The 27,720-nt window shown below is 37.1% G+C and overlaps 2 protein-coding genes, 1 long non-coding RNA gene and 1 pseudogene across 7 annotated transcripts in view; 2 read left to right on the top strand and 2 right to left on the bottom strand.

Moving 5' to 3' along the window:
- LOC144367398 (uncharacterized) overlaps positions 1 to 3,270 on the bottom strand; it is a 30,753-nt gene extending 27,483 nt beyond the window's left edge. Inside the window, exon 1 of the long non-coding RNA XR_013426748.1 lies at positions 3,147 to 3,270. This is a non-coding gene — a long non-coding RNA (uncharacterized LOC144367398). The remainder of the gene's footprint in view (positions 1 to 3,146) is intronic.
- Optn (optineurin) overlaps positions 1 to 27,720 on the top strand; it is a 58,810-nt gene that overhangs the window by 29,440 nt on the left and 1,650 nt on the right. For 2 of the 5 annotated variants that reach the window (XM_078023531.1, XM_078023529.1), the window contains exons 11-15: positions 897 to 1,055; positions 3,242 to 3,372; positions 4,562 to 4,644; positions 10,001 to 10,160; positions 23,899 to 24,634. In XM_078023531.1, coding sequence (XP_077879657.1) covers positions 897 to 1,055; positions 3,242 to 3,372; positions 4,562 to 4,644; positions 10,001 to 10,128 — 501 coding nt within the window. In that variant the 3' untranslated portion in view covers positions 10,129 to 10,160; positions 23,899 to 24,634. Of the gene's footprint in view, positions 1 to 896; positions 1,056 to 3,241; positions 3,373 to 4,561; positions 4,645 to 10,000; positions 10,161 to 20,920; positions 23,778 to 23,898; positions 24,635 to 26,110; positions 26,195 to 27,720 lie in introns of those variants that run through there. The other 3 variants (XR_013426746.1, XR_013426747.1, XM_078023530.1) reach the window with 3 other exon arrangements.
- Positions 20,783 to 21,023, bottom strand: LOC120887637 (small ribosomal subunit protein eS27-like pseudogene; annotated as a pseudogene).
- Mcm10 (minichromosome maintenance 10 replication initiation factor) overlaps positions 26,056 to 27,720 on the top strand; it is a 32,710-nt gene continuing 31,045 nt past the window's right edge. The window contains exon 1 of the mRNA XM_078023527.1: positions 26,056 to 26,194. Within this exon, the coding sequence (XP_077879653.1) occupies positions 26,188 to 26,194 (7 nt within the window). The 5' untranslated portion in view covers positions 26,056 to 26,187. The remainder of the gene's footprint in view (positions 26,195 to 27,720) is intronic.

Below are 27,720 nucleotides of genomic sequence, written 5' to 3'. Positions count from 1 at the left end.
GAAACTTTGAATTAGAAAGTCTTTGAATTTATATTCTTATAAATATACTCTTTTTTAGAGGGGGTTGTTTTGTTTTAATTGCTTTTATTTTTTAAATACACGACAGTGGAATGCATCACAATTTTTATTACACATATAGGAGATATAAAGAATGTTCATACCAATTCATGTCTTCATGTATGTACTTTGGATAATGATGTCCATCACATTCCTCCATCATTGCTAACCCCCTGCTCCCTCCTTTCTCCTCCCACTCCTTTGCCCTATCTAGAGTTCGTCAATTTTGGAGGGGGTTATTATGTCTCTATTTCAGTATTATCTTTTAAAAATATTGTTGTTTTAAATCAGGAAACTGGGCTGGGGCTGTAGCTCAGTGGTAGAGCACTTGCCTGGCATGTGTGAGGCACTGGGTTCCATTCTCAGCACCACATAGAAATAAATATATTAATAAAGATATTGTGTCCATTTACATGTAAAAAAATATTTTAAATAAATAAATAAATCAGGAAACTATGATTTGCAAGCCATATGTTAAATGAATACAATTTTCTGAGTAAGTTGGTATTGCTAATGAACAGACTAATTTAAAGCTAATGATTTTTATTTATTTTATTTTTTATTTCTTATGTATTTATTTGGTACTAGAGAGGGGCACTTTATTACTAAGCAACATCCCCAGATCCTTTTATTTTTCCTTTTGAGACAGGGCTTCCCTAAATTTCTTAGTCTTGGCTCAAACTTGTTACCTTCCTGCCTTAGCCTCCCAAGTAACTGGGATTATTAGTGTAAGCCACTATGCCCAACAAAACTAATTATTTTTCTTAAAAAAAACTAAAGGTTTATCTGACATTTTACTAACGTAGGCTACATTTCTAGAATCAAATTGTCTTTTGTAGTCAGAAAAAGTGGACAGGGCAGTGCTGCAGGAACTAAATGCAAAACTGGAAATGGCAGAGAGGGCACTGGCTTCCAAGCAGCTTCAAATGGATGAGATGAAACAGACCATTGCCAAGCAGGAGGAGGATCTGGAAACCATGGGTGTCCTTAGGACTCAGGTAAGAAATGCTGTGGAACCTCAACTGACTGGGATAAGCCCCAATTAGATTTGCAAATACAAAAGTGATGGTGTTTAATACACACACACACACACACACACACACACACACACACTATTTATATTCCTTCCTCCAGTGAAATTTTTTCTTTTTTTTGAGAGAGAGAGAGAGAGAGAAACTTTTTTTTTTTTTTTTGGTAGGCGAGCGCTCTACCACTGAGCCACAATCCCAGCCCCACCAGTGAAATTTTAAAAACTTTTAAATTGATAAAAAGTGTGCCAATGTCGTGTGTGTGTGTGTGTGTGTGTGTGTGTGTGTGTGTTGCTAGGGATTGAACCCAGGGTCTCACGCATGCTAGGCAAATGTTTACCACTGAGTTATACCCCCAGTCTGCAGAGTGCACAGCTCCAATGAATTTTATTTATCTATGTTCCAAAACTGATAGGAAATTGGGTTATTTTCATTTGTGGCATTATAATTAATGCTATTGTGACATTCCTGTAGATATCTCTGTTCTCATATGCACTCATTTTCTGTTGGGTTCACACCTGGGAGTGGAATTGCTAGTTCACAGGCTATGCATATTACTCAGTGTAGTAAGTAAACAGTTTTCCAAAAGTGGTTGTACCACTTTGGAAATGTTCACTCCCATCCACAGAGTTTCCATTGCTCTACGGTCCTGTATTATCAGTCATTTTACTTTTATTGATTGGTGGTATGTAATGGGTATCACATTTATTTGGTGTTTCATTGATGACTAATGAGTTTGAGTACTCTTTCAAATGTTTGTTGGTCTTCTAGGTATTCTTTTTTGTGATGTGCCTAATACAACTTTGCTCATTTTTTCTTTAGGTCTGTCTGGCTTTTTCTTGATTTTATCAATTCCATATATAGTCTGATATAAGCCCTTATCATTGTTTTGCCTTTTCACTCTCATAAAAGAGTCTTTTTAAAAATATTTTTAGTTATAGAGGCACACAATACCTTTATTTTATATATTTATTTTAAGGTGGTGCTGAGGATCAAACCCAGTGCTTCACATGTGCTTGGCAAGCACTCTATCACTGAGCCACAGCCACAGCCCTCAAAAAGGAGTCTTTTGATGAGAAAGGTTCTTAACGTTAAAGTAGTCCAAGATACCAGTCTTTCCATTTATAATTAGTATCTTTTTTGTGTCCTATTTAAAAAACTTTGACTACTCCAAGGCCAAGAAGATACTCTTTCTGTTGTCTTCTAAACACTTTTCCATTTTATCTTTTACATTAAGATCTCTGAAGTATCAGAAATTGGCTTTTATATAGAGAGTGAGATAAGAATTTGGATTTATATTTTTTTCCTATGTGTCCAGGTGTCTTGGTTCCATTTAGTAAAAATCCATCTTAAGTGCTCTGCTTGCTCCTTCTTCTTGTGAAGGGTATGAATATCAACAGATGGAGATCATTGGAGCCATCTCAGGGGCAGAGAAGTAGTTTGCGAAAATGGAATTTTGTCTAGGTTCATATACTGATATGGCCCATTTTCCCCAAGATTAAGAGCTATGAAACTAGTTTATAAAATAAGGATAGCAATTCTACAATCCCAGGACTTTTTAAAAAATATTTTACTAGTTGTTGATGGACCTTTATTTTATTTATTTATATGCGGTGCTGAGAATCAAACCCAGTGCCTCATACATGCTAGGTAATTGCTCTACTACTGAGCCACAACCCCAGCCCCAATCCCAGAACTTTTGATATAGGAAATGAACATCCTACATGGAGACTTCACATGTGTCTGGAATTCAATAAATCGCATCTTTCTATTATTTTAAATTTAGCTTAAGAGCAGCATTCTTAAGTTTATCTAGCAAAGTGAATAAGCCACTTACTATATTATATTAGTTCTGAATATCTTTTTAAAAAAAGAAACGGGAGTATTTTACTAAATTAATGTTGCATATATTGCCTAAACCACCTATATCAATGCAGTTTCAGGGTGTGTTTAAGCACACATGAACACACAGTTCATATCTACTATTTGAAAGCATTGGAAAGTTGTGATTGTTATACTAGTTTCTAGCAGGAGTATGTACCTATCATTCACAAGGCCTACCTGAGGATGCAGCACTGTCAACCTAATAAACAGGTGATCTGCAGGGAATCCACATTCATCTCAGTAGAAACTTCTTTACTTTTTTCCTCTAACAGATGGAGGTTTATTGTTCTGATTTTCATGCTGAAAGAGCAGCAAGAGAGAAGATTCATGAAGAAAAGGAGCAACTTGCATTGCAGCTGGCAATTTTGCTAAAAGAGAACAACGTTTTTGAAGATGGAGGCAGGTAAGGTAAAGCAAGAGAAAGGTAGAACATATGATGACATGGGTTGTAGGAGAGGTTACCTGTCAAAGATGTTTCCTAATTTGAGCTATTAGAATCACTCTACCTACACTTGTGTTCCTATACTTGAGATTGGCTTATTAACAAAGCTGGACAAAGACTTGTAGGAAACCAGTCAAGTTCTTGGCTTTGAGAAAAGCTGTGAAAATATGTTTTATGTGTCCCAATGTTACCCTGCTAGTCGTGAGTGAAATATACTATACACTTTAAATTTTTAATGTGCTTTGAAAGAAAATACTTCCAAAATTTCTCCTGATTTTTAAAATTTCATCTTGGGAAAGTTTTAAATTCTAGAAAAATACAGAGGAAAAAAAATAATACACAGCAAAATATACACAATCCTGAATTGACAATTGCTAGTGTATCTTTTTTTTTTTTTTTTTGGCTTCAATTTATTTATTTATTTATTTATTTTTTAAATTTGTTTTTAATATTTATTTTTTAGTTTTCGGCGGAAACACTTGTTTGTATGTGGTGCTGAGGATCGAACATGGGCCGCACGCATGCCAGGCGAGCGTGCTATCGCTTGAGCCACATCCCCAGCCCCAATTTTTTTTTTTTATTAAAGGGAGCTTTAGATAAAGTTGAAGTCTCTTGTTCCATATCCTTCATTTATTCTCCTCTTCCTTTGCTTTGTACAAACAGAGTTTAGTGGGTAGCCTTCCCATCTATATTATACATGTGTACACACACACTCCAATATAATATTTTAAAACAATATTATTTCTCTTTGTTTAAATTATAAAATAATCAGTGTAGAGATTATTCTGTAATTTTATGTAACATTGTAACTTCAAATGCTGTCTATTTTGATTCATGCTGATTTAATTCATTGTTTTAATACCTGTGTAGTGTCTTAGTATTGAAATGTGTAACTTAATTTCTAATCCATTCTAGTATCAATTAATAGTTTGGTTATTTCCTAGTTGATTTTTAAAGATCTTACTTTTACCTCATAGTATGCTGGTGCCATTATTATATAAAAATCAATTTAATCTCACATTCTGATTTTTATGAACCTTGACACTGTTGTTTGACACTGTTGTTTTTCCCCCATACTTTTGTTGACTTCTTCATGTTGTCATGGTTCAGAGTTACACAACATCACAAATAGTATTGCTTTTAATCCCAGTAGGCAATCCTTGATGGAAATGCAGAGCCGGCATGGGGCAAGAACAAGTGACCCAGACCAGCAGGCTTACCTCATCCAAAGAGGTGAGTCACATTCAAGTCTAGGATATTCAAGGAATATCCTACTAAGAAGGTACCCAAAGAAAAAAAATCCCACTATATTCTATAAAAGGGATTTCAAATTAAGCTACCCAAAATACAGCACCCTTCAGTCTTATTCCCCTAGTACTCAGATCTCTATCCATTACTAATACCAGGCTTGACTCTTCACCCCATGCTGTAGACTACAGATATTAGGCGATCTGCATCATCCCCTTCAACTCATCTTAAGCCCCAACTTGCATATATTTATTTGTGCAATATCCTTCATGTAGATGTCCTTTCCATATGCATATTCCTATCTTCTTATAGTCTCCTTCCAATTAATTCTGACCCCATCTTTAAAACCCTTTTCAGACAGGCACACTCCTATAATCCTAGTAATTTGAGAGGTTAAGGCAGGAGCATCACAAATTCAAGGCCACCTGGGCTATTTAGCAAGACCCCTTCTCAAAATAAAAAAATAAAAAGGAATGGGATGTAACTCAGTGGTAGAGCACCCCTGGGTTCAATCCTCAATATGGCCCCCAAATTTTTTTTTCATATTTTCCTGTCTCCAAATTGTCACCTTTCTGAACTTCCAAAATACTTCATTCTTCTGCTATCTTTTAAGTATTTATATGTTGAAATATGTATTTAAGACCTCTGTTAAATGATGAGCTCCCAGGACAGTACATTTTCATGTTTTAGTACTGGAGATTGGACCCAGGAGTGCTCTACCACTAAGCTACATTCCCATCCCATCCCTTTTTATTTTTTATTTTGAGAAAGGCACTGGCTAAGTTGCCCAGGTTGGTCTTGAACTTGTGATCCTTCTCTCTCAGCTCCCAGGTCACTACTACTGCAGGTGTGCACCACCATACCTGGCTTGTGAACTATATATTTTCACCCAATACCTGGTGTTTTGCACATAATAATGTTAGCATTTTTTTTTGAGAGTGTACTATGTTCAGGCACTTTGCTGATCTAACTTCATCTGTATTATTTAATTTGATTTTCAAAAAATTCCATGAGGTCTATATTATCATTTTCTAAAAAAGATAAAACTAAAATTTTGACAAAGTTAAGTAACCCAGGATTATAAGGCTAGTTGGGAGCAGAATTGGAAAAGGAACCAAAGGTTATCTGACTTTGACTACTACATAGTATACTGCGTATAACAGATATCATTTAATTTTGTAATACATCCAGATTTTAATTTCCTAAGTAAAACTTATCATGATACATTTTAAAAGAGTGGTGCTCTATTTAGTACATGATTTTATACTTGTATAATACACTAATAATATGCTAGTAATAATGTTCTGTAACTTATAATGAATCACTGAAAGGAAAATATTAACCTTAATTCTAGGTATTAAAAAATAAAATTCCAAGATCAAAGACTAACATAGCTAGAAAAAATAAATTAATGTCAGTGCCATCAAGTAGAGTCTGAGTTCAGGATCCCCCTTAAATATCACAAAAAAGCTTTAACATTTTTGTTTGTAAATATTTTACCAGGTTAAGTCTCTTCACATACCAACAACTATTGAAATGGAACTGCAATATTTTCATCAGTAAGGATACAATATTAACACATATAATGAACTGATAAATCTCAGGGAAATTTCTCTGAGTAACTTTTTTTATTTCCTATCTCTCCCCTTCCCCCACCCGCCAAAGTCCTATTACAGGAACAACAACAAAAAGATTAAACATTAGAGGTAGTAATTCAGGTTAAAAATATACATAGGATTATTCATGGGGAAAATGCAGAAAAGCTACCATTTGATCTAACAAAAATATTACCCTAGGTCTGGGGTTGTGTCTCAGCGGTAGAGCTCTCACCTAGCATGTATAAGGCCCTGGATTCGATCCTCAGCACCACATAAAATTAAATAAAATAAAGGTATTGTGTCCAACCACAACTAAAGAATAAATGTTTTTAAAAAATATTACCCTGAGGCATTTTTTAGCATCAGTGGGTATAGCTATGTTTTTCTCAGACCTACAGCTGCCCACTCCTTTGATTTCTTTCCACTCATCTGATTTCTCTCTCTCCCTCCTTCCTTCCTTTCTTTTTTCTTTCCTTTCCCCCATCTCCCCCATCAGTACTGGAGATTGAATCTGTCACTACCATGCCTGTCTATTTGTGTCTGATTCTAGAAATGTCCAACAAGGTAGTCTGGGGTCAAATTGTTGCCGACTCCTGTCCCAAAGGCTGTGATTCTGCCCATCAGAATGTACAGGGGATTTTTAAAGAGGTGATTCAGAGAAAATAAGATTAAGGAGAAGATCAGGAAGGAGAAGATTAGGGAAAAGAAGATCAGGAAGGAGAAAATCAGGGAGAAAAAGGTTGGAGGGGAAAAAAAAAACATGTAAGATTCAAAGCCACAAGGGATATTAGTCAAAGCATCAAGTGAACCCATTACAAAAAGGTCAGTCTCTTGCACGTGGATGTCTTAAGGAATGGTTGTTTTTCTTTATAAGGCAAAAAACTATTTACATAAAAAAGACTAGTCAGTTTCTGACTTATATTTATAATCTAAAAATCTTTTTCTATATATACATTTATTCTTGTCTAAATAAGCTGTTTTGTCATAAAAAATATTCCAGAAGACTGTCATAAGATTTTTTCAGTGTCTTAACAAAACTGATTTAAACAAGTCTCATCATTGTCATCAGCAGCAGCCGTTTCAGTGTGTGCTCTGTTCTAGGACTTGGTTAAGTGACAGGGAATAGAAAGGCATAAGGTGTGGTCAAATCCTTAAGGGCTGTGGTATAGCTGGAGACAGAATGTGCACATAAAAACATAAATTCATGTACAAGATAGCATGTAGGTAAATAAAAGGAATAATGGTGAAGATAAGAGAAAAAGCTGATCATAAAGGCACAGAGAGTTAAGAAAAGCCTTGAAAAAACATGATTCTAACCTTGACCTTGAAGCTAGGATTTGTATAAGTGAAGTGTGAGAGTAAAAGGGCAAAGGCAGAAATGAGTGTGATCAGTTGATAATAAAAACTGACTAAGGGGCTGGGAATGTGGCTCAAGCGGTAGTGCGCTCACCTGGCATGCATGCGGTCCGGGTTCGATCCTCAGCACCACATACAAACAAAGATGTTGTGTCCGCCAAAAACTAAGAAATACTAAAAAATTCTCTCTCTCTCTCTCTCTAATAAAAAGGGGGGGGGCGACTGACTAAGCTTTTTATGGATTGGAGAGGCAAGAGGCAGAGGGAACCTTGAGCAGGCTGCTATAGCACCAAAAAAAGCACACATGGAGGCAACAATGCAGAACCAACAATGCCAATGGCAGACTACAACCCACAGGCCAAATCTGGCCTGTCATCTTTTTTTTTTCCTTTTAAAGAGAGAGAGAATTTTCTAATTTTTTTTTCCAGTGGACACAACATCTTTATCTTTTTTTTTTTTAATTTTTACGTGGTGCCAAGGATCAAACCCAGCATCCCACACATGCCAGGCGAACGCGCTACCTCTTAAGCCACATCCCCAGCCCCCTTTCATCTGTTTTTACAAATCAATTTAATTGGGATGTAATCATGCCCTTTTGTTTGCATCCTGTCTTTGGCTGCTTTCATGCTACAGTGGCAGAGATTTTATTTATGATTTGCAAGGTATATATAATATTTTCTCTTTGGTCCTTTACAGAAGTTTGTTGACCCTTAATCTCAAGCAATGAGACAATTAGAAAGCCCTGCTTCAAAAATCATACTTTATAATGAATACAATAGTAAAATATGCTTCTTGGGCCGGGGATGTAGTTCACTAGTAAAGCACTCATCCAGTATGCAAAGACCTGGGTCTGGGTCTCAGCACTGAAAAAATGTAAAGAAAATAGAAAGTTTCTTAAGTTTATTTTTTGTCTGAAAGTCTTACATGTTATTGAATTCAGTAATATATTTTGAAGCAAATAACAATGGTAAAGATCCAAAAACAAAGTTTTGGGGATGAACCAAAGTATGGGCTGAGACTCTAAAAATATAAAATGATTTGCTCTGGTCCAGAAAGGTCAGGCCAGAGAGATGCCCAGGAGACAGAAGTAAATTTCAGCAATGATCACAGTTTGTATTGATCTAGGACCTCCCCAGAATAAGAGCTTGTTTCAGACATTCTCTGATTTAGGTTTCAACTTCAACCTAACTCAGAAATGGGGGTAATAACAGGATTCATTCTTCAGTTGTTTCTCTTCACTGATTTTCCTTGGGCAATTCATATTCTTTCCAAGGCTCTTCTCATAGGTTACTCATTCAGGAGGCCTTTCGGCATTGGGGCTCTTTTCTTTCTTTCTTTTTTTTCTTAAAAAGAGAGAGATGGGGCTGGGGATGTGGCTCAGGCGGTAGCGCGCTCGCCTGGCATGCGTGCGGCCCGGGTTCGATCCTCAGCACCACATACCAACAAAGATGTTGTGTCCGCCAAGAACTAAGAAATAAACATTAAAAGTTCTCTCTCTCTCTCTCCCCCCTCTCTCACTCTCTCTTTAAAAAAGAGAGAGAGAGAGAGAGAGAGAGAGAGAGAGAGAGAGAGAGAGAGAGAGAAAATATTTTAATATTTATTTTTTAGTTTTTGGTGGACACAACATCTTTCTTTGTATGTGGTGCTGGGGATCGAACCCAGACCACATGCATGCCAGGCAAGCGCGCTTGAGCCACATCCCCAGCCCAGGGCTCTTTTCTTACTCCTACCCAACCCCACAGTGCCTAACACTCTCCCCCTTCCACACCACCACTGCCCCTTCTCTTACCTGGCTTCCCCACCTTGTCAGTACCCTGCACATCCGTGAGGGCTTACAAATATCTGCTGAATAAATGGGAGTGAGTGTTTTGCTTCTAAAAAGGTGCATACTGTTGCAGGAGACCCCTCCCATACTCTCATGATTCCTTCCTTCATATTCTCTCCCTCTTTTGCTTCTATCCAGAACCTATATTGTCTTGTACCTAGAACTGAAACTATGTCTTTACAAAGACTCACACCTGGAATACAGTTTAAATCCTGAAAAATAGAAAAGTAGCAGATACTATCTGTGGAGATTTCTCTGTGCATACAATGATGTCTTCCATTAAAGAGTGTGGTGATGTACACCTGTAATCCTAACTACTTTGGAGGCTGAGGCAGGAGGATCCTAAGTTCAAAGCCAGTCCTCAGCAACTTAGCCAGACCCTCAGCAACTCAGCAAGACCCTGTCTTGAATTAAAAAAAATAAAAAGGACTGGGAATGGTATCCCACTGGGTATTGATTATCAAGTTTAACAGATGACCAAATTAACCAAGTTATTAAAATCAAGCAGAAGTTCTTTTCAAGGTGGAATTAATGAAACTTTTCATTTCCTGCTTATTCCCAGGAGCTGAGGATAGGAACTGGCGGCAAGAGCAATCACAGAGTATTCCAATTCATTCCTGTCCCAAATGTGGAGAAGTTCTGCCTGACATAGATACATTACAGATTCATGTGATGGACTGCATCATTTAAGTGTTGATGTTTCACCTTCCCCCAAACTGTTGGTAAATGTCAGCTTTTTCCTCCAAGACTTGTACTTTTGTCTTATTTGTTTTCACTCAAATATTTTGCCTCATTATGCTTGTTTTAGGAGGGGAAAAAAAAAAGATGTATCAATTCTAAGAGAACACTTTGTGGATTTCCATGAGCTCACAAAATGGAATCCTTAACCACTGCCCTTCTTCTGATAATAAATTCAGTAGTTTTTATGTTCTGTTCATGTGGGCAAATACACTATTCATACAGTTAAATAGCATGAGATGTAATGTGACAAGGCTCAGGGAATTATAAGAAACTTCACTGATAAATTTAAGAATCTTTTAAGGAGGCAGAAAAAAATGAATTGGTCACAGATTTAATCAGGAAAAATGTCTTTGAAATAGTTTTAAAGCAAATTATTGTTATTATTTATCTTTTGAAACTGGATCTTTTGGGTTTATGTGTTTTTGTATATGTTGTAGTTTTATTGTAGCCAAAGTTGTGACATACCACTTTTTATCTAGTATGGTGAGCTTTCAGTTAATATTAGGACAAGTGAAAAAATGTTGGCATACATGACATTAAGTTCCTTGGATTTCTCTTTTTTCTCTCTCCATATGTGTTAGAAAAGGAAACTTGCGATGGAATTCAGGGTCACTCTAGCACTAAGCTACATTATGCCCCACTTCTCCTAACCCCACTTTTTTTTTTTTTTTTTTGAGATGGTCTCGCTAAGATTCACAGTCTAGCCTAGAATTTGCCATCCTCTTGCCTCAGCCTCCTGAGTCACTGGGATTAAGTTCACTAGATTTCTTATCATTCACAGTGTTAAATTTCATAATCACAAGAAGTAGTTATTGAAAAATAAAATTTTGTTTATGAATCTTTTATATTGTTCATATATAATTGATTTCATAGTATGCATTTTCTGTATTAAGCTCATTTAGCTTAATATAAGCTTAATTAGTAAGATATATTTTATTAATTTGATAAAGATGAGCAAGATCCTTTTGTTGAGACCAACACATGTTTGAATTAGAGAGTTATTCTTACTAAGAAGGTGAACAGATAGGGATTTGCCTTATTTTAGACCTGTAGTTTACTAACTAGTACTTCACAAGCCATAGAAGTTAACAATATCTTTATGTATCCAGTTCCTAAAACATTTAAGAGATAACTAAAAGATCTCCTTTGTATTTACCATATCTCCTAGACAAACTTGATTACATACATATGTATATGCATGTATGCATTTATGCGTATTTAAATATGAATCAAAATAGTTAATTCATGCCAAAGGAACATATTATGCAATTTATGGTTATCTTCATGCCAAGAGAATAAGAATACACTGTACACCTTATTAATCTAGATTAAAAGATTATCATACATACATCCCAGGGAGAATGTTTGTTAGAGACATTTCTAAAATTATAATGAAATTTTTCTTTACTTCTTTATAGTTTCTAATATAAATGTTTTTATCCTTTTATACTGGATAAAATAGATTTCAATAGAATCCTAAATAGAAAAGAAAACAAAATGGTTTCATATTTAAGTTATTGTGGATATTCTTTTACTTTGTTCAAATATAGATATCCAGGAGATCTAAACTCTAAAATAACCATATGAATGAGCTTATTAAGCTTATGACCAAATCATTTGCTTGATAACTAAAAGTATTACAAATGAAGGCAAGTTCTTATGGTTGCTTTAAATTAAGGTCGTTGAAGAGTTATCTGTATCCTGTGTTCATTACAGCATTATTCATAGTAGCTAAGACATTGAAGCACCCTAGGTGTCCCTCATTAGATGAATGAATAAAGAAAATGTGGTGTATATACACAATGAAAATACTATTCAGCCTTTAAAAAGAGGGAAGACCTGTCATTTGCAATAACATGGATGAACCTGGAGGACGTTATGTTAATTGAAATAAGCCAGACACAGAAAGACAAATACCATATGGTATTACTCATATGTGAAATCTATAAAGTGGAACTCTTGGAAGTTGAGAATAGAATGGTGGTTACTAGTGGATGGGGAAGGGGTTAGGTAGGGAAAATGGAGATGTTGATCACAGGGAACAAAATTCCAATTTTGAGGAATAAGCTTTAGTGATATATGACACAAAATTTATAGTGACTGTAATAAATAATGCGTTGTATATTTTTAAAAAACATTAAGGCTGTTTTAAGGGAATCCACCAGTTTAGTAAACAACATGTAAGCTCTGTGTATGTCTTATCTAATTTATTTATTCTGATATCTCTTCAAACGCTTTGTTCCATATTATCAGTTAATTACTCCTCATAGAAATCTTGTGTGTGGGGGGATGAAAACACAAAGAATAGTGTCTACCCTTAACAAATTTCTAAGTATTGCTAACTATAGGCACATTACTGTCAAAATATCTCTAGAACTTTTTACATTGCATGACTAACACTCTGTACCTATAAACAACAATTCCCATTTTCCCCCGTCCCAGCCTCTGGCAACCACCATTCTACCTTCTGTGTCTATGATTTTGATTATGATTTTGATTATTGTAAATACTTTACATAAGAGTATCATGCAGTATTTGTTGCTCTGTGATTGGCTTATTTCACTTAGCAATGTCCTCAAAGTTCATCCATGTTGTTATATATAGCAGGATTTTCTTCTTAAGGTTGCTAATATTTCTTTGTATATGTATATCACATTTTCATTATCTATTCATCTACTGATGGACATTCAGGTGTTTTACCTCTCAGCTACTATGAGTGATGCTACAATGAATATGGGAGTAGAACTCTCTCTTATAACTACCTATACACAAGAGAACTAGATCATATGATAGCAAAGATGGAACAATGGTCACGTGCTTCACTCTTCTCTTCCCAAGGGAGGGGCTCCCAACATGTACTGGTCTGTGTCTACTGTGATATAGATCCTCTACAGCAGCAGCAAGCCACTCAACTCTCATTGTTAGAACCCCACTCCACCCCCACCCCCATCTGTAGTATACAAGTTTCTGTACAGCACTCCGACCAGGCAAGACAAAAACTAGTCTCTTGGGCAGCTCTAACTAAAAACTGAATGCATGCTCCACTTTTTTCCCTCCTCAGGGAGAGAAGCTGAGAGCTAAGGGTTTTTACCTACTTGTCCTGCACTGAATTGGGGGAAAGTACTATGCTAACTGAGTATATGCTAATCCAGATCTTCTTTGTTCTCAGAAGTTCTCAGCCTCCTGTCGTGTTATATGTCCTGTGTGTCCTATCCTTGTCCATCCAGTCCTGCCCCCCACCACTCTCAGTATTGGGCTTGAGACAAGATAGAAACCAGTCCCTCAGGCAAAACTTTGGAAAGTTTGCATATTGGGTGTATTCAGTCTCTTCTTTGCCACCCCAGGGAGAACTCAGAAGCTGGGAGTTTTCTCTTGATCATGTTACACTAAGTCAGGGGGAGGTACTCTGTCTAGCAATAGAGTGCCACAAATTTGCCTACATGTCTGTTTTATACTCACTTCAGGTATAAGAACATCTTAACTATCTTCTTGATTTCTGACAAAAGGAACTGATATATGTATTGTTAAGTCAGCATCTCTCTAGGGGGAGGGAGGGCTTGAGGCTTCCTATGCTGCCATCTTGATGATGTCATCATCTCCCTTATAGGCATTATGGCCCCTTTTCTTTTTCTTACTTTCTTTCTTTTCTTTTCTTTTCTTTTCATACCGGGATTGAACCCAGGAGTGTTTAACCACTGAGCCTCATCCTCATCCCTTTTAATATTTTATTTAGAGACAGGGTCTTGCTGAGTTGCTCAGGGCTTCGCTAAGTTGCTGAGCTTGGCTTTGAACATGCTTCTGCCTTAGCCTTTCAAGCTGCTGGGATTTCAGGCATGTGCTACTGCATCAGGCTCTTGGTCCCTTTTTTAAGGCATACCTTGCTATATTCTTAAGTTTTGTGAAATGGGAACAATAGAAATATGGGAACTAAGAAATATTAATGAACTAATGAAAATCAGATAACTAAATCATTTAATAATATTAAATAATTAACTATTATATTTAAAAATAACTTTGATCCAGTTTGGCATGTGAGGAACTTGGAAGTCATCACTCATCTCCAAAACAACACAAAAAGTCTGAACTGAAATCAATTATTTTTTTTCTGCTATTGGGGATTTGAAAGCAGGGGTACTTTTCTACTGAGCTACACCCTGAGTCCTTTTTATTTTTTACTTTAAGACAGTTCTCACTAAGTTGCTAAGGGTCTTACTAAGATGCTGAGGCTGGCCTCAAACTTGTGATACTCCAGCCTCAGCCTTCTAAATTACTGAGATTACAGGCATGCCCCCATTTTTCCTTGTGAAACTTTAAAATATTTTAAACTAGATGAAAGTACACTTTGTCAAAATTCAAGATATATAGAGAAAGTAGTGCTGAGAGGGAAATTTGTAGCATTGATTGGGCATACAGAAAAGAATAAGTATCTAAAGTCAGTAAGTTTCCACTTAGGAGACTGAAAAAAGAATAATAAATTAAATGCAAAATAAGCAGAAGAAAAGAAAAAAATTATAGCAGAAATTACACTCAGTTACCATAATACTCTCCCCCAATTCAGTGCAGGACAAGTAGGTGAAAACCCTTAGCTCTCAGCTTCTCTCCCTGAGGAGGGAAAAAAGTGGAAAGCAATGAAATTGAAACTAGGAAATCAATAGAGGAAAATTGATAAAACCAGTTTGGTTCTTTGAAATAATCAATAAAATTGGTAAACCTATAGCCAGATTAAGAAAGCAGAGACAAATTACCAATTTTAGCATACCAGCAATGAGGAATGCTCATTTGAAATTTAAAAACACAGTACCACTTACATTAGCGCAGCGCGCACACACACACACACACACACAAAAAAAAAAAATGGAAGATGTAGGTATAAACCTAGTAAAATATACACAAAACCTATGAGGAAAGCCATAAAACTGTGATGGAAAAAAATTCTAATAAATGAAGAGAGATCATATTCATGCACAGGAAGACTCAATATTCTAAAAATGTCAGTTCTTCCAATTTGATGTGTAGATTCAATGTAATCTCTATTAAAAGTCCCAACAAGTTATTTTATGGATATTAACAAGCTAAATTTTATAGGGAAAGAGAAGAGTATGGCTAATGCAGTATTGAAGAGGAATAAAGTAAAAACACTGATACTACTGACCTCAAGACTTACTAGAAAGCTATAGTAACCAAGATGGTGTGATATTGGCATAAAAACAGAAGAGGAACTGAGGATATAGCCCTTGCTTAGTATGTGTATCACCCCAAATTTGATCTCTTACACTGCAAAACAAAAGAACAACAACAAAAAAAAACCCAGACCAATTGATCAATGGAACAGAAAGCCCAGAAATGGATTCACACAAATATAATCAATTAATTTTTGAAAAAGGAATAAGTGAAATTCAATGAAGAAGTTTGTTTCAATAAATGTGTCTGGCACAACTGTTCATACGCATGCAAAAAAAGAGGAGGAGGCAAAGAAGAGGAAGAATCTAGACATAGACCTTAAATTTTTCATAAAAATTAAAGCTGGGGCTGGAGTTTGTAGCTCAGTGATAGTGTGCTTATCTACCATGACACTGGGTTCAATCCTCAACACCACATAAAAATAAATAAATAAAAATAAAGGATTAAAAAAGATTATTTTTAAAAAGTCATAGACTGAAAGAAAGTCTTTAGTGAACACATTTCCATAAAGAGCTGCTATCTACAATATACAGCGAACCCTTAAAATTTAGAAAACAGTCAAATCTTAAAACAGGCAAAAGATATGAACAGATATCTCACTAAACAAGATATAGAGCTGGAAAACAGGCATATCAACCTCACATGTTATTGAAGAATTGCAGACGAGGCAGGCACAGTGGCACATGCCTGAAATTCCAGATATTTGGAAGGCAAAGGCACGAGGAGCAGAAGTTTGAAGGCAGCCCTAGAAACTTCTTATTTGAAGCCTTGTCTCAAAATACAAAAAGAATTGGGGATGTAGCTCCACGTAGAGTGACACAAGGTTTAATCTCTAGTACCACAAAAACAAAAACAAATAACATCAGCAATGAGATACCACTGCACAGTTACTAGAATAGCTAAAATCCAAAACAATAACAATTCTAAATGCTGATGAGGATGTGGAGCAACTGGAACTCTCAGTGCTGATGGGAATGAAAAAATGTATAGCAACTGTAGAAGACAGTTTGGCAATTTCTTACAAAACAAACCTGACTTACCTTACACAGTTATTCTCCTTAGTATTTACCCAAATGAATTGAAAACTTACAGCCACTAAATTCTGTACATGAATGTTTATAGCCACTTTATTTGTAATTGCCAAAACTTGGAAGCAACCATGATAACCTTCAATATATGAAGGGATGAGCAAATAGTGGCACATCCATACAATGAACTATTATTCAATAATAAAAAGAAATGATGGGGCTGGGGTAATGGATCAGTGGTAGAGTGCTGGCCTCGCACATGCAAGGCCCTGGGTTTGATCCTCAGCACCACATATAAATAAAATAAAGTTATTGTGTCCAACTACAACTAAAAAAAATATTTAAAAAAAGAAATGAGATAGCAGGCCATATATATATATATATATATATATGAAGGTACCTTAACGTGCAAACTGCTAAGTGAAAGAAGCTGTCTTAAAAAAAAAACTATAAGCTTATAATTCCGACTATATGATACTCTGGTCTGAGCAAAATTATGGAAATGAGAAAAAAGATCAGTGGTTTCCAGGATTGGGAGGAGAAAAGGCTGAATAGGTGAAGCCGGGAGACTTTTAGGGCAGTGAAAGTATTCTTATGATACAGTGATGATGAATATATGAAGTCTAACATAACATATGGACTATAGTTAATGTATCAATATTGGTTTATCAGTTATAACAAATGTCCCACGTGTATTATTATTACAAGATATTAATAATAGTAGAAACTGTTTGAAGCAGCTATATGGAACTCTCTGTTCATTCCACTCAATTTTTCTATAATCCTAAAGGTGTTCTAAAAACTGACACCAATTTTAATGAAAAAATAACTTTGAACTGAAAGATTATTTAGTATGAACATCCTAAAATTCATTGTGTGCATCAGAAAATCAAGATTGTTGTGAAGATTGGCTAAGAGTTCCATTTGACCCTAATGAAAGGGATAACTTGGGATTATTTTTAATACAAAATCAAACTTACTGTGCCATCATTAAATCAGTGGTGGAAATCTGATATGACACCTAGTGCAGCTTTTAAGTGAAACAGGAATCAAGTATATGGACCAATCTCCATATGCTTTAATGAAACAACAAAAAATATCCAAATTACTTTGCTATGAAAGGCAGATGAAATATAAATTTAGCATTTTCTTTGACATCCTTTGACTTACATGGTTCATGGCTTAAAAATTATTGAGATAAATTGTGTACTCTTCTCAGGAAAATGTTTTTCATTGTTGATTTTTTTTAACTAAGTAATTAGAAATATGAAGTATATAATACAAGAAGCATGGATTCCAGAACTCTTAGTGAACTTTCTGTAGCCATTTTGTCTTTTAAATATATGGATCTATAATCAAGGGTGAAAGTTATTTCATCTCTCTCTCTCTCTCTCTCTCTCTCTCTCTCTCTCTCTCTCTCATACACACACACACATACACAATTATTTATCCAGCAAAACCAAGGAAGAAATATGTTTAATATTCTTATGGATTAATTGGAACACTGAACCTCCTCCTCCTCCTCCTCCTCCTCCTCCTCCTTCTTCTTCTCTCTCTCTCTCTCTCTCTCTCTCTCTCTCTCTCTCTCTCTCTCTCTCTCTCTCTGTACTGTACTGGAAACTTGGTATTATAAATGCATCATCACACCTGGCAACTAGACATTTTATTGGTTTCCCTTTGCAAAACACCAGTTGAAGTCATAAGATAGAGGGTTCTGCCCTGTTGTTTAAAGTAACTGCTGCATTGGTTGAAGGGAAATAAACATCTATTTGAGCAACAAATGGAATATTCTGTTATGACAATTAAGGAGATTAGTTTTCTTCTTTCTCAGAAAGGCCACACATCTTTAAGTAGAGGGTCTTTGCTGAGCAAGCATAGCATTTCTCTCAGTAAAGCATCTTTGTCCAGTACATTGGACAAATTCAGGTTTGAGATAAGACTGTAGAAAATTCTATACCACAGAGGATAAGAGATGTGAAGTAGATATAAACTGATGCCTACAGGGAGGTGAGGGATGCAGGGCATCCAGGCTCTTACTTCTAATAGGTCTCATTTTGAATAGAATTCCCTCCTCCTGGGTCAGGACAGAAGAACTGGTTTAATTATTTGGCTCATTAATTAGGTAAATATACTCAAAGATAATACACTTCTAGTCTGTCTACTTAGAGAACTCAACTATGTTCACTAGCCAATACCTCAAACTGTTTAAGAGGTTAAACTTAAAAGGTTTCAAATACAGTTTGGGGTATTGGCTATATATCCTCCTGGCTTCAGTCACAAATTTAAAGACCCTGCTGAAATTCACACCACATCTCTGCCTATCCAAAACAAGCTCCTCTCTAGGTTTCTAGTGTATTTCTATGGTTCTGCCAGTCTCCCAGGTAGTAACACCCTGGCCATTGTCTTCTCCTTTTCCTACCACAGGTGCTTTCCTCTGGTCAGTTACCAAAGCAGATAGGTTTACCTTCACCTGCTCCCCATTTGTCTCTGTATTCTCATAGTTGTGACTGTCACAACCTTCTAACAAGTTCTCTGCCCCTAGTGTCTTGTGTTTCAGTTCCTGAGCACCATCTTTAATAGGCTTAATCTTCTGATTAAGAAGATTAAGCCTTCTGATTAATCTTCTGATTAATCTCCTTACAGAGTAATGAGAATATAAATTAGTACACGTTTAATGCTTCCATGTACCGGGCACATTATATATATTTTCAAGTTTTTCCATTTAAATATCTTCAAATGTCCTATGAAATAACAATTATAATCCCTACTGAACAGAGAAGTAAGTGGAGTCACTGAGGAGTAACTTATCCAAAGTTCCATAGTTGTAAGTGGCAGTTAAAATCATGCAATCTTCAAGGTTGCATGCAGTCTCAGTACTTAGCCTTATCTTTTTTCTGTATATCCACCTTCCTCTTCCATCTGCTCAAACATGTCTTTTTATTATGTATAAGTAAAGGTTTTGGGGGCTGGGGTTGTTGCTCAGTGATAGAGCACTTGCCTAGCATGTGTGAGGCACTGGGTTCAATCCTCAGCACCACATTAAAAAAATAAACAAATAAAATAAGGATATTGCATCCATGTATAACTAAAACTATATATAAAAAAGGTTTTGACCTGTGTTTACCATCCTCCAGATAATTAGTTTCTACATATTTCCTTTAATGTTTCTGCCTCCTTTTCTCTATATGTTCCTGCCCCTCTAGCAAAATTGGTAGTCACCTGTTGTTATTTACCTCTTATGCATTGTCATATCTCCCATATTACACTGTTAAAACCTGGAACAGGAATCACATGTTTGCCTAACACTTTTCTACATAAGGCAATGGACTATTATGGCTCTTTTGTGTGAAAATGTACTGGATATTCTCATGTGATCCTCCCTAAAATCTTCTAATCCAGACATTGTCCTCAAATGATCAGTAACTTGTTAAAAAAAATGTGCTATTTCGTTTTTCCTTTCCATAAACATTGTGCGCCAGACAGTAGCAGTGAGAGAAAATAGAGGATGATGTAGGAAGATGAGCAAAACATGGTTCCCTTCTCTCTAGATGCTCACATTATAGTAGGAAGAAAAAGATACAAACAATTAGGGAGCACCATGGCAAGTTCTATGAACAAGACTAGTGTAGAGCTCAAGGAAATACCAAATAGGAAAGTTTAGTCCAGGGGATCCAGAGGAGCTTCACAGAGGAGGGATGCTTGGCCAGAGCTTAGATGGATGAGTAGAAGCTGACCAGGTAGTAGTTGATGTTGACCCAATGGTTGAAATCATTCCAAGCAGAGGTATTTACATGTAAATGGCTCTGAGGCATGCCAGTGCCTGGAATACTTGAGGAAGAAGGAATAGTTCAGTGTAGTTGGAAAAAAAGACTACTTTAGTGGGGAAAGATAAGAGTTCAGATTATTGAAAAAGTGGGTGGAAGTTGAGTCTATAAGTTTGAAATTTATAGGAACTGAGAGGTGACTGATAGATTTTTTTCAGGGAAAAGCGATGCCAAGATTGTTTTATAAATGGAGGCAACAAGAGAAATAGATAGGAATAGTGTGAGACTGGAAATGGATCAGCAATAGCTAAAGATGAAAGATGATGAGAGACTAAAGAGTGAGGATGTAGGGGAGAGAAAAGATTCAGGAGATATGAGCTAGAGCCTGTGTAACTGGACACAGTGAGTGAGGACTTCAGCAGCATAATGGACTCATGGCATTTATGCCCTTTGGAGACTAACCTTTCTCTTTTGTTTCCCTTTCTTGTTTTGTGATATATTTTAAAAGGCCCTCACTGTGATTCTGATACACTCTAACCAGTGCTATAGAAAGATATTACAGAGGCTGAACAGAGAAATGTCCAGTCTTATCTTGCATTTCTTATTCAACAGATAGGATATGAGGCCCAAGCATGTGATTTCTTTTTTTTTTAATATCCAAAAAGTGTTTATTGGTATGTTTTCCCACTCATCTTGATTCAGGCTGCTTTTAGTGCTGCTTCCTCCTGAAGGAACATCCTTCTTTAAGTCTTGCTTTTCTTCCTGTAGGCTGGCAGAGAACAGTGGAGCAATCAACACACAAAAAAACTATTCTTTGTGCATGGTTAAAAACTGTGGTGATTTTATTGCATCTTGGGCACTTCACATCCATGAAATAGGAATTGGGGCTCTGCACCAGGAACCACTTCTTGTGTTTCCTCTTCTCTTCTGGAGAGGGATGAAGGAGATTTTTTTGCGAGAGGCATGTTCTCGTGGGGAGGTCATCACCGCAGGAACGGCAAGCATATGATTTCCAATGAGTTCCCAGGTAATAGTGATGCTGCTGGTCCAGGGACTAGACTTTAAGAAGCACTGCTTTATAGCACTGACAATAGCCATTTCCTTCCTAAAAGTCTCCTTTCTTGGAATTCTATGCCATCATTTTCTGCAGACCCATCTCTTACACTGGGAAAACCTGGGGGCAAGAATATAAACTGAGGCCTGTATACTCTATGTGTACCATTTGAAAATTTATGGTTAAAACTTACCATCTCCTAGGGTTTCACACTGAATTATGGCATATGAACAGTGGGCCTTAGGCCTCCCAACCTTGTTTTGTGCCTCTTTCACAAGCAACAAGACACCCAGCCTGCTATTCAAGCTTCCTGCACCCTTACCCCAGCCACTATCTTAGACAAAGGATTGGCCCTTGGAAGGACAACCAGAGGCTGAGGCCCAAGTAAGGCCCTTGACACAGGCTTAGATCAATTGGTTAGAAAATTCCAGGGGCCTATGACATAGAGCTTTGATTATAGGGGGTTGCCCATGATCCTGGTGGTATATTCCCTTGGTCCTGGGGCTCATCTCCCTGTGAGAAAGGGTACAGCTGGAAGAAGGATGGGAGAGAACAGGGGCATGTAAAGGACATGGTCAGGGTGCCCTATGGCCTTGGGATAAAAGTAGTTCAATTTTTTGTTTGTTTTTTTTTTCTCTTTTATAGTAATGAAGGTTGAACCTAGAGGCATTCTACCACTTAGCTACATCCCCAACCCTTTTTATTTTGAGACAGGTCCTCACTAAGTTGCTGAGGCTGGCCTTGATATTCCTGCCTCAGCCTCCCAAATTGCTAGGATTACAAGCCTGCACCATCACACCCAAAATAGGATCATTCACTTTCCTAACCCCTCTGGTTGCTCCTGCTCAGTTTCTGTCTTTGGCTGCTCCTATTTACCTCTGCTTCTTGCCCCTCAAATTCTTGTGCTCCCCAGGGTTCTGACCTTCTATGCCTGAGGCTCTTAATCTGAGAGATGTCTATGGATGAACTTCAGTAAAATATGTGAACCCCTGAAAAAGTATGCAAAATCTTCAGATTCTGAGTGTATATTTTTCCAAGAGGAAAAATAGAATCACTTTCAGTATTTTCTCAAAGAGGTTTGTGATATCACAAACCCGCCAAAAGATTAAGAACCCCTGTAATATAAACTCTGTTTAGATCTCATTTTTAGGTATTTTTTTATGATTCTCAAAACTATTGTTCATGGGCCTCTGTTTTTATTCTAAGGAGACATCAACCTCTCCCAAGAACCCCAGACTGGAGATTAAGCTGACTATTTGGCCTTTCTTAATCAGTATCTTAGATACATCTCATTATGAAATTGAAAACAGAATCTATTGACTCCTCTAAACATGTTATGTTTTTCCTGTGTCCCCTATTTCATTGCATTGCCTCAAAAAACACCCAGTTGCATAAATCCAAAATCTATCAGTAATCCTCACCCTCTTTTTGTTTAATATCCCCACTTTCAATGGGTCCTAAATCTGCTCTCATTTTTTTCTCAAAATCAATCCCATCTCTTTCCTCAAAATTGCCACTATTCTAAATCCCATAAGAATGGCTTGCTCCCTCACTCAAGGAAGATTTGAGGGCTTAAAGATTGGTACTGTTTCCTACTCCTTGCATAGCATGGGATGCAAAGAGGACCTAAAAGTCAAGGTGAAGAAACCAACTCTAGACTACCAATCAGAATTTGTCAAGGAATTTCTACATGATGGCTAAAACTAAATCAATGATGAACTTTTATAATTAGATGCAGTGATACATTTAAACACCTTTCTTCAATTTGATTTTTTGTAGTCTCTTCAATACTGTGAAATTTTCAGCACTCACAGTTCTCAAAAGGTATTGCTCCCAGGTTGAGCTCATAAGTGGAGCATTAATACACGGAGGGAAAAAATCCATGTAGATGATGTCGGGATTGTTTGTTTATCAGTCATCTTAAAGCTGGTTTTAATTGTTCTAAAATGAAGGTAGATGCATTGGACAAAATAACATCTTATATCAAATGCATTGGGGGAATACCATGCCTGAATAGTGTCCTCAAGAGAAAAAAAGACATGATCATTTTGGTCCATTAAAAACTTGTCTGCTCGGAAGTCTTTGAACTTATGTAGAAGATAAGTCTGCACTTAAAAACTGTATTCTTAATATTATGTACAAACACCTTTTTTAAAAATTTTTTTTAGTTGTCAATGAACTTTATTTTATGCCATTATACATGTGCTGTTTTTTTATTTGCATTACAATTCTTAATACACATATATACCACAATTTGGTGCTGAGAATGGAACCCAGTGCCTCACACATGCTAAGCAAGTGCTCTACCACTGAGACCAAACACAACCCCAGCCCAGAACACTATTTTTAGAATGTAAATTCACCAAGAGATCTGAATTTACTACAGTGTTCTGTGAAAAATATGGCTTCCTGCCAAGTTATTATGAACTCTGACACCTGTTACAATTCTCAAAACCTGTGGACCTAGAACTATCTGGGAATAGTGGTTTGTAAGTCAAGGAATGTCATCTAGCCTTTCCCTCATTTTACAAATAATGAAAGGAAACCTAAAAATAAAAGTTATTTTCCGAAGGTTGCAGTCAAAAATAGAATTTTTTGCTTTTGAGTTCGAATATCAACTGGACATAAGGCCAGCAAAGCTAAGTGAGATAATCAACCAGCTTGTTTCGCCCTATATCTACTTACCCCACAGGAAATTTGTGAGCGCAGCAGTAAGCGTTTGGCAAATGTCGGGGCTTCTCTGAGGCAATTCTTAGCCTCCACCTCGTGGAAAGGAGAAAATGCAGTTGCGAAGAACTGGATCATTCATTCCTTAAAACGGTGAAGAAACGAGTTTGGACCGCGTATAAAAATACTGTAAAGACATCCTGACGCTGGGGGGCGTCAGACTCTATTTTACAGGGTCCATCCAAGAACTTCACGGAAGTTGCGGTGCCCTCAACAAAGAGGGCACCCGGTGACGTAAGCAAATCAGATTGCTCTGCGCAGGGGCCGTGTTTCGCTCGCTCCCCTGGTATTCGCCTAGGAGAGCTCTAGCGTAGCCAATCAGTACGGTTCTGCGGCCGCATGCGTCTGACGTCAGAAGCAGGGGCTGGCCCGAGTTTTAATTTTGGCGGGTTCCGCGGTAGACTGGGTCTTGTAGCCGGCGCCGGGTAAGAAACGCGGGTTCTGGGCGTGCGGGTGACCCCTGCGCGTCTGTGGGAGGACTTGGAGGAGTCTGAGCATGAGAGGCGCAGAACCCTGGGCGCTTGGGTGGGCGAGATCCGGGATCGGCCTGCAGTGGGGGCGAGCTGCTGAGCACCGGCCTGGGGAGGGTGCGCTAAGGGTGCGGCACCGCGGGGAAGACCCGCCTGGGCGCGGGGTCTCCTGCTTAAGAAATCAGTTTTGTTTTGTTTTTTAAAGAGTAACCTTTAAAAATACTTGCCAAATGATTGCCTTTTGTTCATTATTGATTCGTTACTTTGTTTGTCTAATCAGTAATTTAATTTCCTAACCAGTACTGAAAGCTGCATTTGCCGACCTCCGGACACGTGATGTCTGCCCTTAGGAGGAGGCTTGCGGTCTAAGGAGGAAAATAGATTAACAAACAAGTTCACGGTGATGGATGATGTGCCATAAGATAGACGAAAGGATATCTTCCTTTCCTTTATGATGAGAGGGATATAGAAGGAAGCTTAGCAAATAGGCTGGTCTGGGAAAACTTAGAAAAATGGAGAGGTAAGTGAGGATGAGAAGCTCTGGCGGAGCTTTCCAAACAAAAGTGCCTGAGGCCTGAAAGCAGGCCTGTCTGGCTGGAGCATAGTTTGGGAAGTGGGTAGAGTTGGATGGGGTATACACAGAAAAGATGAGGAAGTAGAAATACAAGGTGAGACAGTATCCATTGCCTCGCAGGCTTTGTAAATTTTGTTTTTAAGTGCAATGAAAAACCATTAAAGAATTTCAGTTAAGGAAATACTATGATCTTGTATGTTTACTAGGGAAAGATTATGGTGACTGTTGTATGGAAAACAGATTGTAGGAAGCAAAGAAACCAATATAGGAAGCTAACATAATAGTCCAGACAAAAGATTAATAGTGGCTCATATTAGGGTTTTGTCAGTGAGATTGGAGAAAACTGAAAGATTTGAGCAATAGTTTGGCAATAAAACCCATAATACTTGTTGAATGGCCCTGGATATGAGAGTGAGTATGTTCTGAGAGAAGGCAGGGGCTGGTTATAGCAGTGAACCAAGTTTGCTCCTAACTCTTCACTGGATTCCCTAGTGAATAACATCCTACATTACATGCGATAGGGTACATGGAAATGTTTGTTCAATAAATAAAAAGAAAGCACCATAATCAATATCTTGACATTGTACTTGTGAAAGTGACATATACGTAAGTTAAGTCTAAATAACCTTGCAATTTAATAAGTCACTTTAAATGAAAAAAAGGAGAGCACACAGAATGATATATTTTTCTCTCAAAAAGCTCCTCTGTGCTTTGCTAACTAATATTGAATTAAAATTCTGACAAAGGCTGGAACTAAGTAATTACACACTAAGCTACTATGGATAAAGTCAACATCGTGTGCATTATAATAAATAATATGGGATACCAGCCCTAATATTTAGACCAGCCTCAATGATTCTTATTCATAGTCTGTCTCATTTCTACCACCTTGTATTATACAAACTACTCTACTACATTTCACCAATGTATGATTTCTGTAATCATAGTGTGAAGACAAGAAAAAGAAGATTGTTTACGTGTAAAGAGGAGATAGTGTTGGCTGTGGGCAGAGAAAAGATGAGAAATTGTCAGATTCTAGATGAATTCTAAGGTTATAGCCCATGGGATTTGTTGGATATACACTGTTAGACCAAAAAGAATCAAAGGTGACTTCTTGTGTTGATTTCACACAGCCAAGATTCTACAGTACTCATCCTCTTGGCCATCTAATCCTCCTTCAGTTCCTGGTCACAACTGTTCTTTTGACAGCATGGATGGTAAGACCTGGTTATTTTCTTAATTTCTCTTTGTTTCATGGAAAACCACACTTTTCTGCATGGACTTGTTATTCTACTTACAAAATAGTGAAAATGCTTTCCTACCCTGAGCATAATATTATCTCAGTGGTTCAAAAGAGATCTCATTTTAGTCTCTGAATGTTATTTGTTTTCACTAAGTGAGATTTTTCTTTTCCCTCTGGCAACTGTAATTGTCTTTCATAATACTGCTTGCTGACAGGTACTTAAAATGTGGCAAGCATTTGCTAAGATCCTTACATATATTAACTTACTTAATCTTCATAGCCACTGTATTTTATAGAAAAGAAGTCAGGGATATTTAGTAACTTGTCACTGGTCAAACTGTCAGATCAGGGATTTGAACCAGGAAGTCAGATCTCAAGAGCTTGCATTTGATGTGGAAATATGTTGAAATCGTTTTAGTCTTAGTCTAGATCTGACTTAAATTCTGACTGTCCTTTCTTCTTTTAAGGGGGATGATAGTGGGGGATTGAACCCAGAGGTGCTTAACCACTGAGCCACATCCCCAGGGTATCTCCCACCCCCAAGGACAGCATCTCTCAAAGTTAAAACGTCTTAACAGTTTTTTCTGTTGTTGTTTCAATGTTGGGGATTGAACCCAGGTCCTCATATACGCTAGGCAAGCACTGTCCTACCGAGCTACATCCCCAACTCTTAACAGTCCTTTCTAACTTTCATTTTTTTCATGGATGTGTGCACAGTACAAGTCAGTAAAGAGTTTGCAAAGCTTAGCCTGAAGCAGCATAAAAATGACTTGTATTGATTGTAAAGGGACCTTGACAAATAAAATGCATTATTTTTCTGGTTGCATATTTGAGGTCATTGTTTGAAATTAGATTTTTTTTTAAAAAAAATTCAAGATTATTATACTTTTTAAGGAAAAAAAGATTATAAAACTAAATGTTGAAATTCATTACCCTGTGGTATACATGAAACTCATTGCACTATGGTATGATGATAGTTTCTTGTTTTCCTAAAATCATTAAACTATAGAATAGTTTATGTAACACAAACCATAACTTTTTCTGTGAGGTGGACATGAAAATAAGAGGTGCTTGGATATGTGCTAAGAAATCATAGTATCCAGTAGGAAAAACTAATTTGGTTGGCATGGCTTCACAATTTGGCCAACCTAGAGAGAATAAAAAGTTTACTGGTACTGGGGATACACTGTTGAACCTTGTTCCTCCTTACATTTTCATCAAGGGAGTAAGATAAATATAAATCAAGGTCATCAGCCAAGAGTAAAGAGAGGTGGGGATATAGGTGGTTTGAGGAAAGGCTGTGTGAAGTAGGGAAAGGGAAAGGAAATGTATTGGGGAAGCATTTTTTGAGCATTGTTGAATGCCTATTTATTATTGCTGGCATAAATTTAAATGTAGGCCAATTAGCATGATAGCATGTCTTTTCCCAGTAATATTGACCAGGTAGCGTGCTAGTGTAGAGGTGGTAGTCGTTTACTCATGGTTAAAATTTTGTCAGGG

Source organism: Ictidomys tridecemlineatus, chromosome 10 (assembly GCF_052094955.1).
Source record: "Ictidomys tridecemlineatus isolate mIctTri1 chromosome 10, mIctTri1.hap1, whole genome shotgun sequence".
NCBI lineage: Eukaryota > Metazoa > Chordata > Mammalia > Rodentia > Sciuridae > Ictidomys > Ictidomys tridecemlineatus.
Note: the sequence above shows the minus strand (reverse complement) of the source record. Positions and strands in the feature narration are given on the sequence as shown.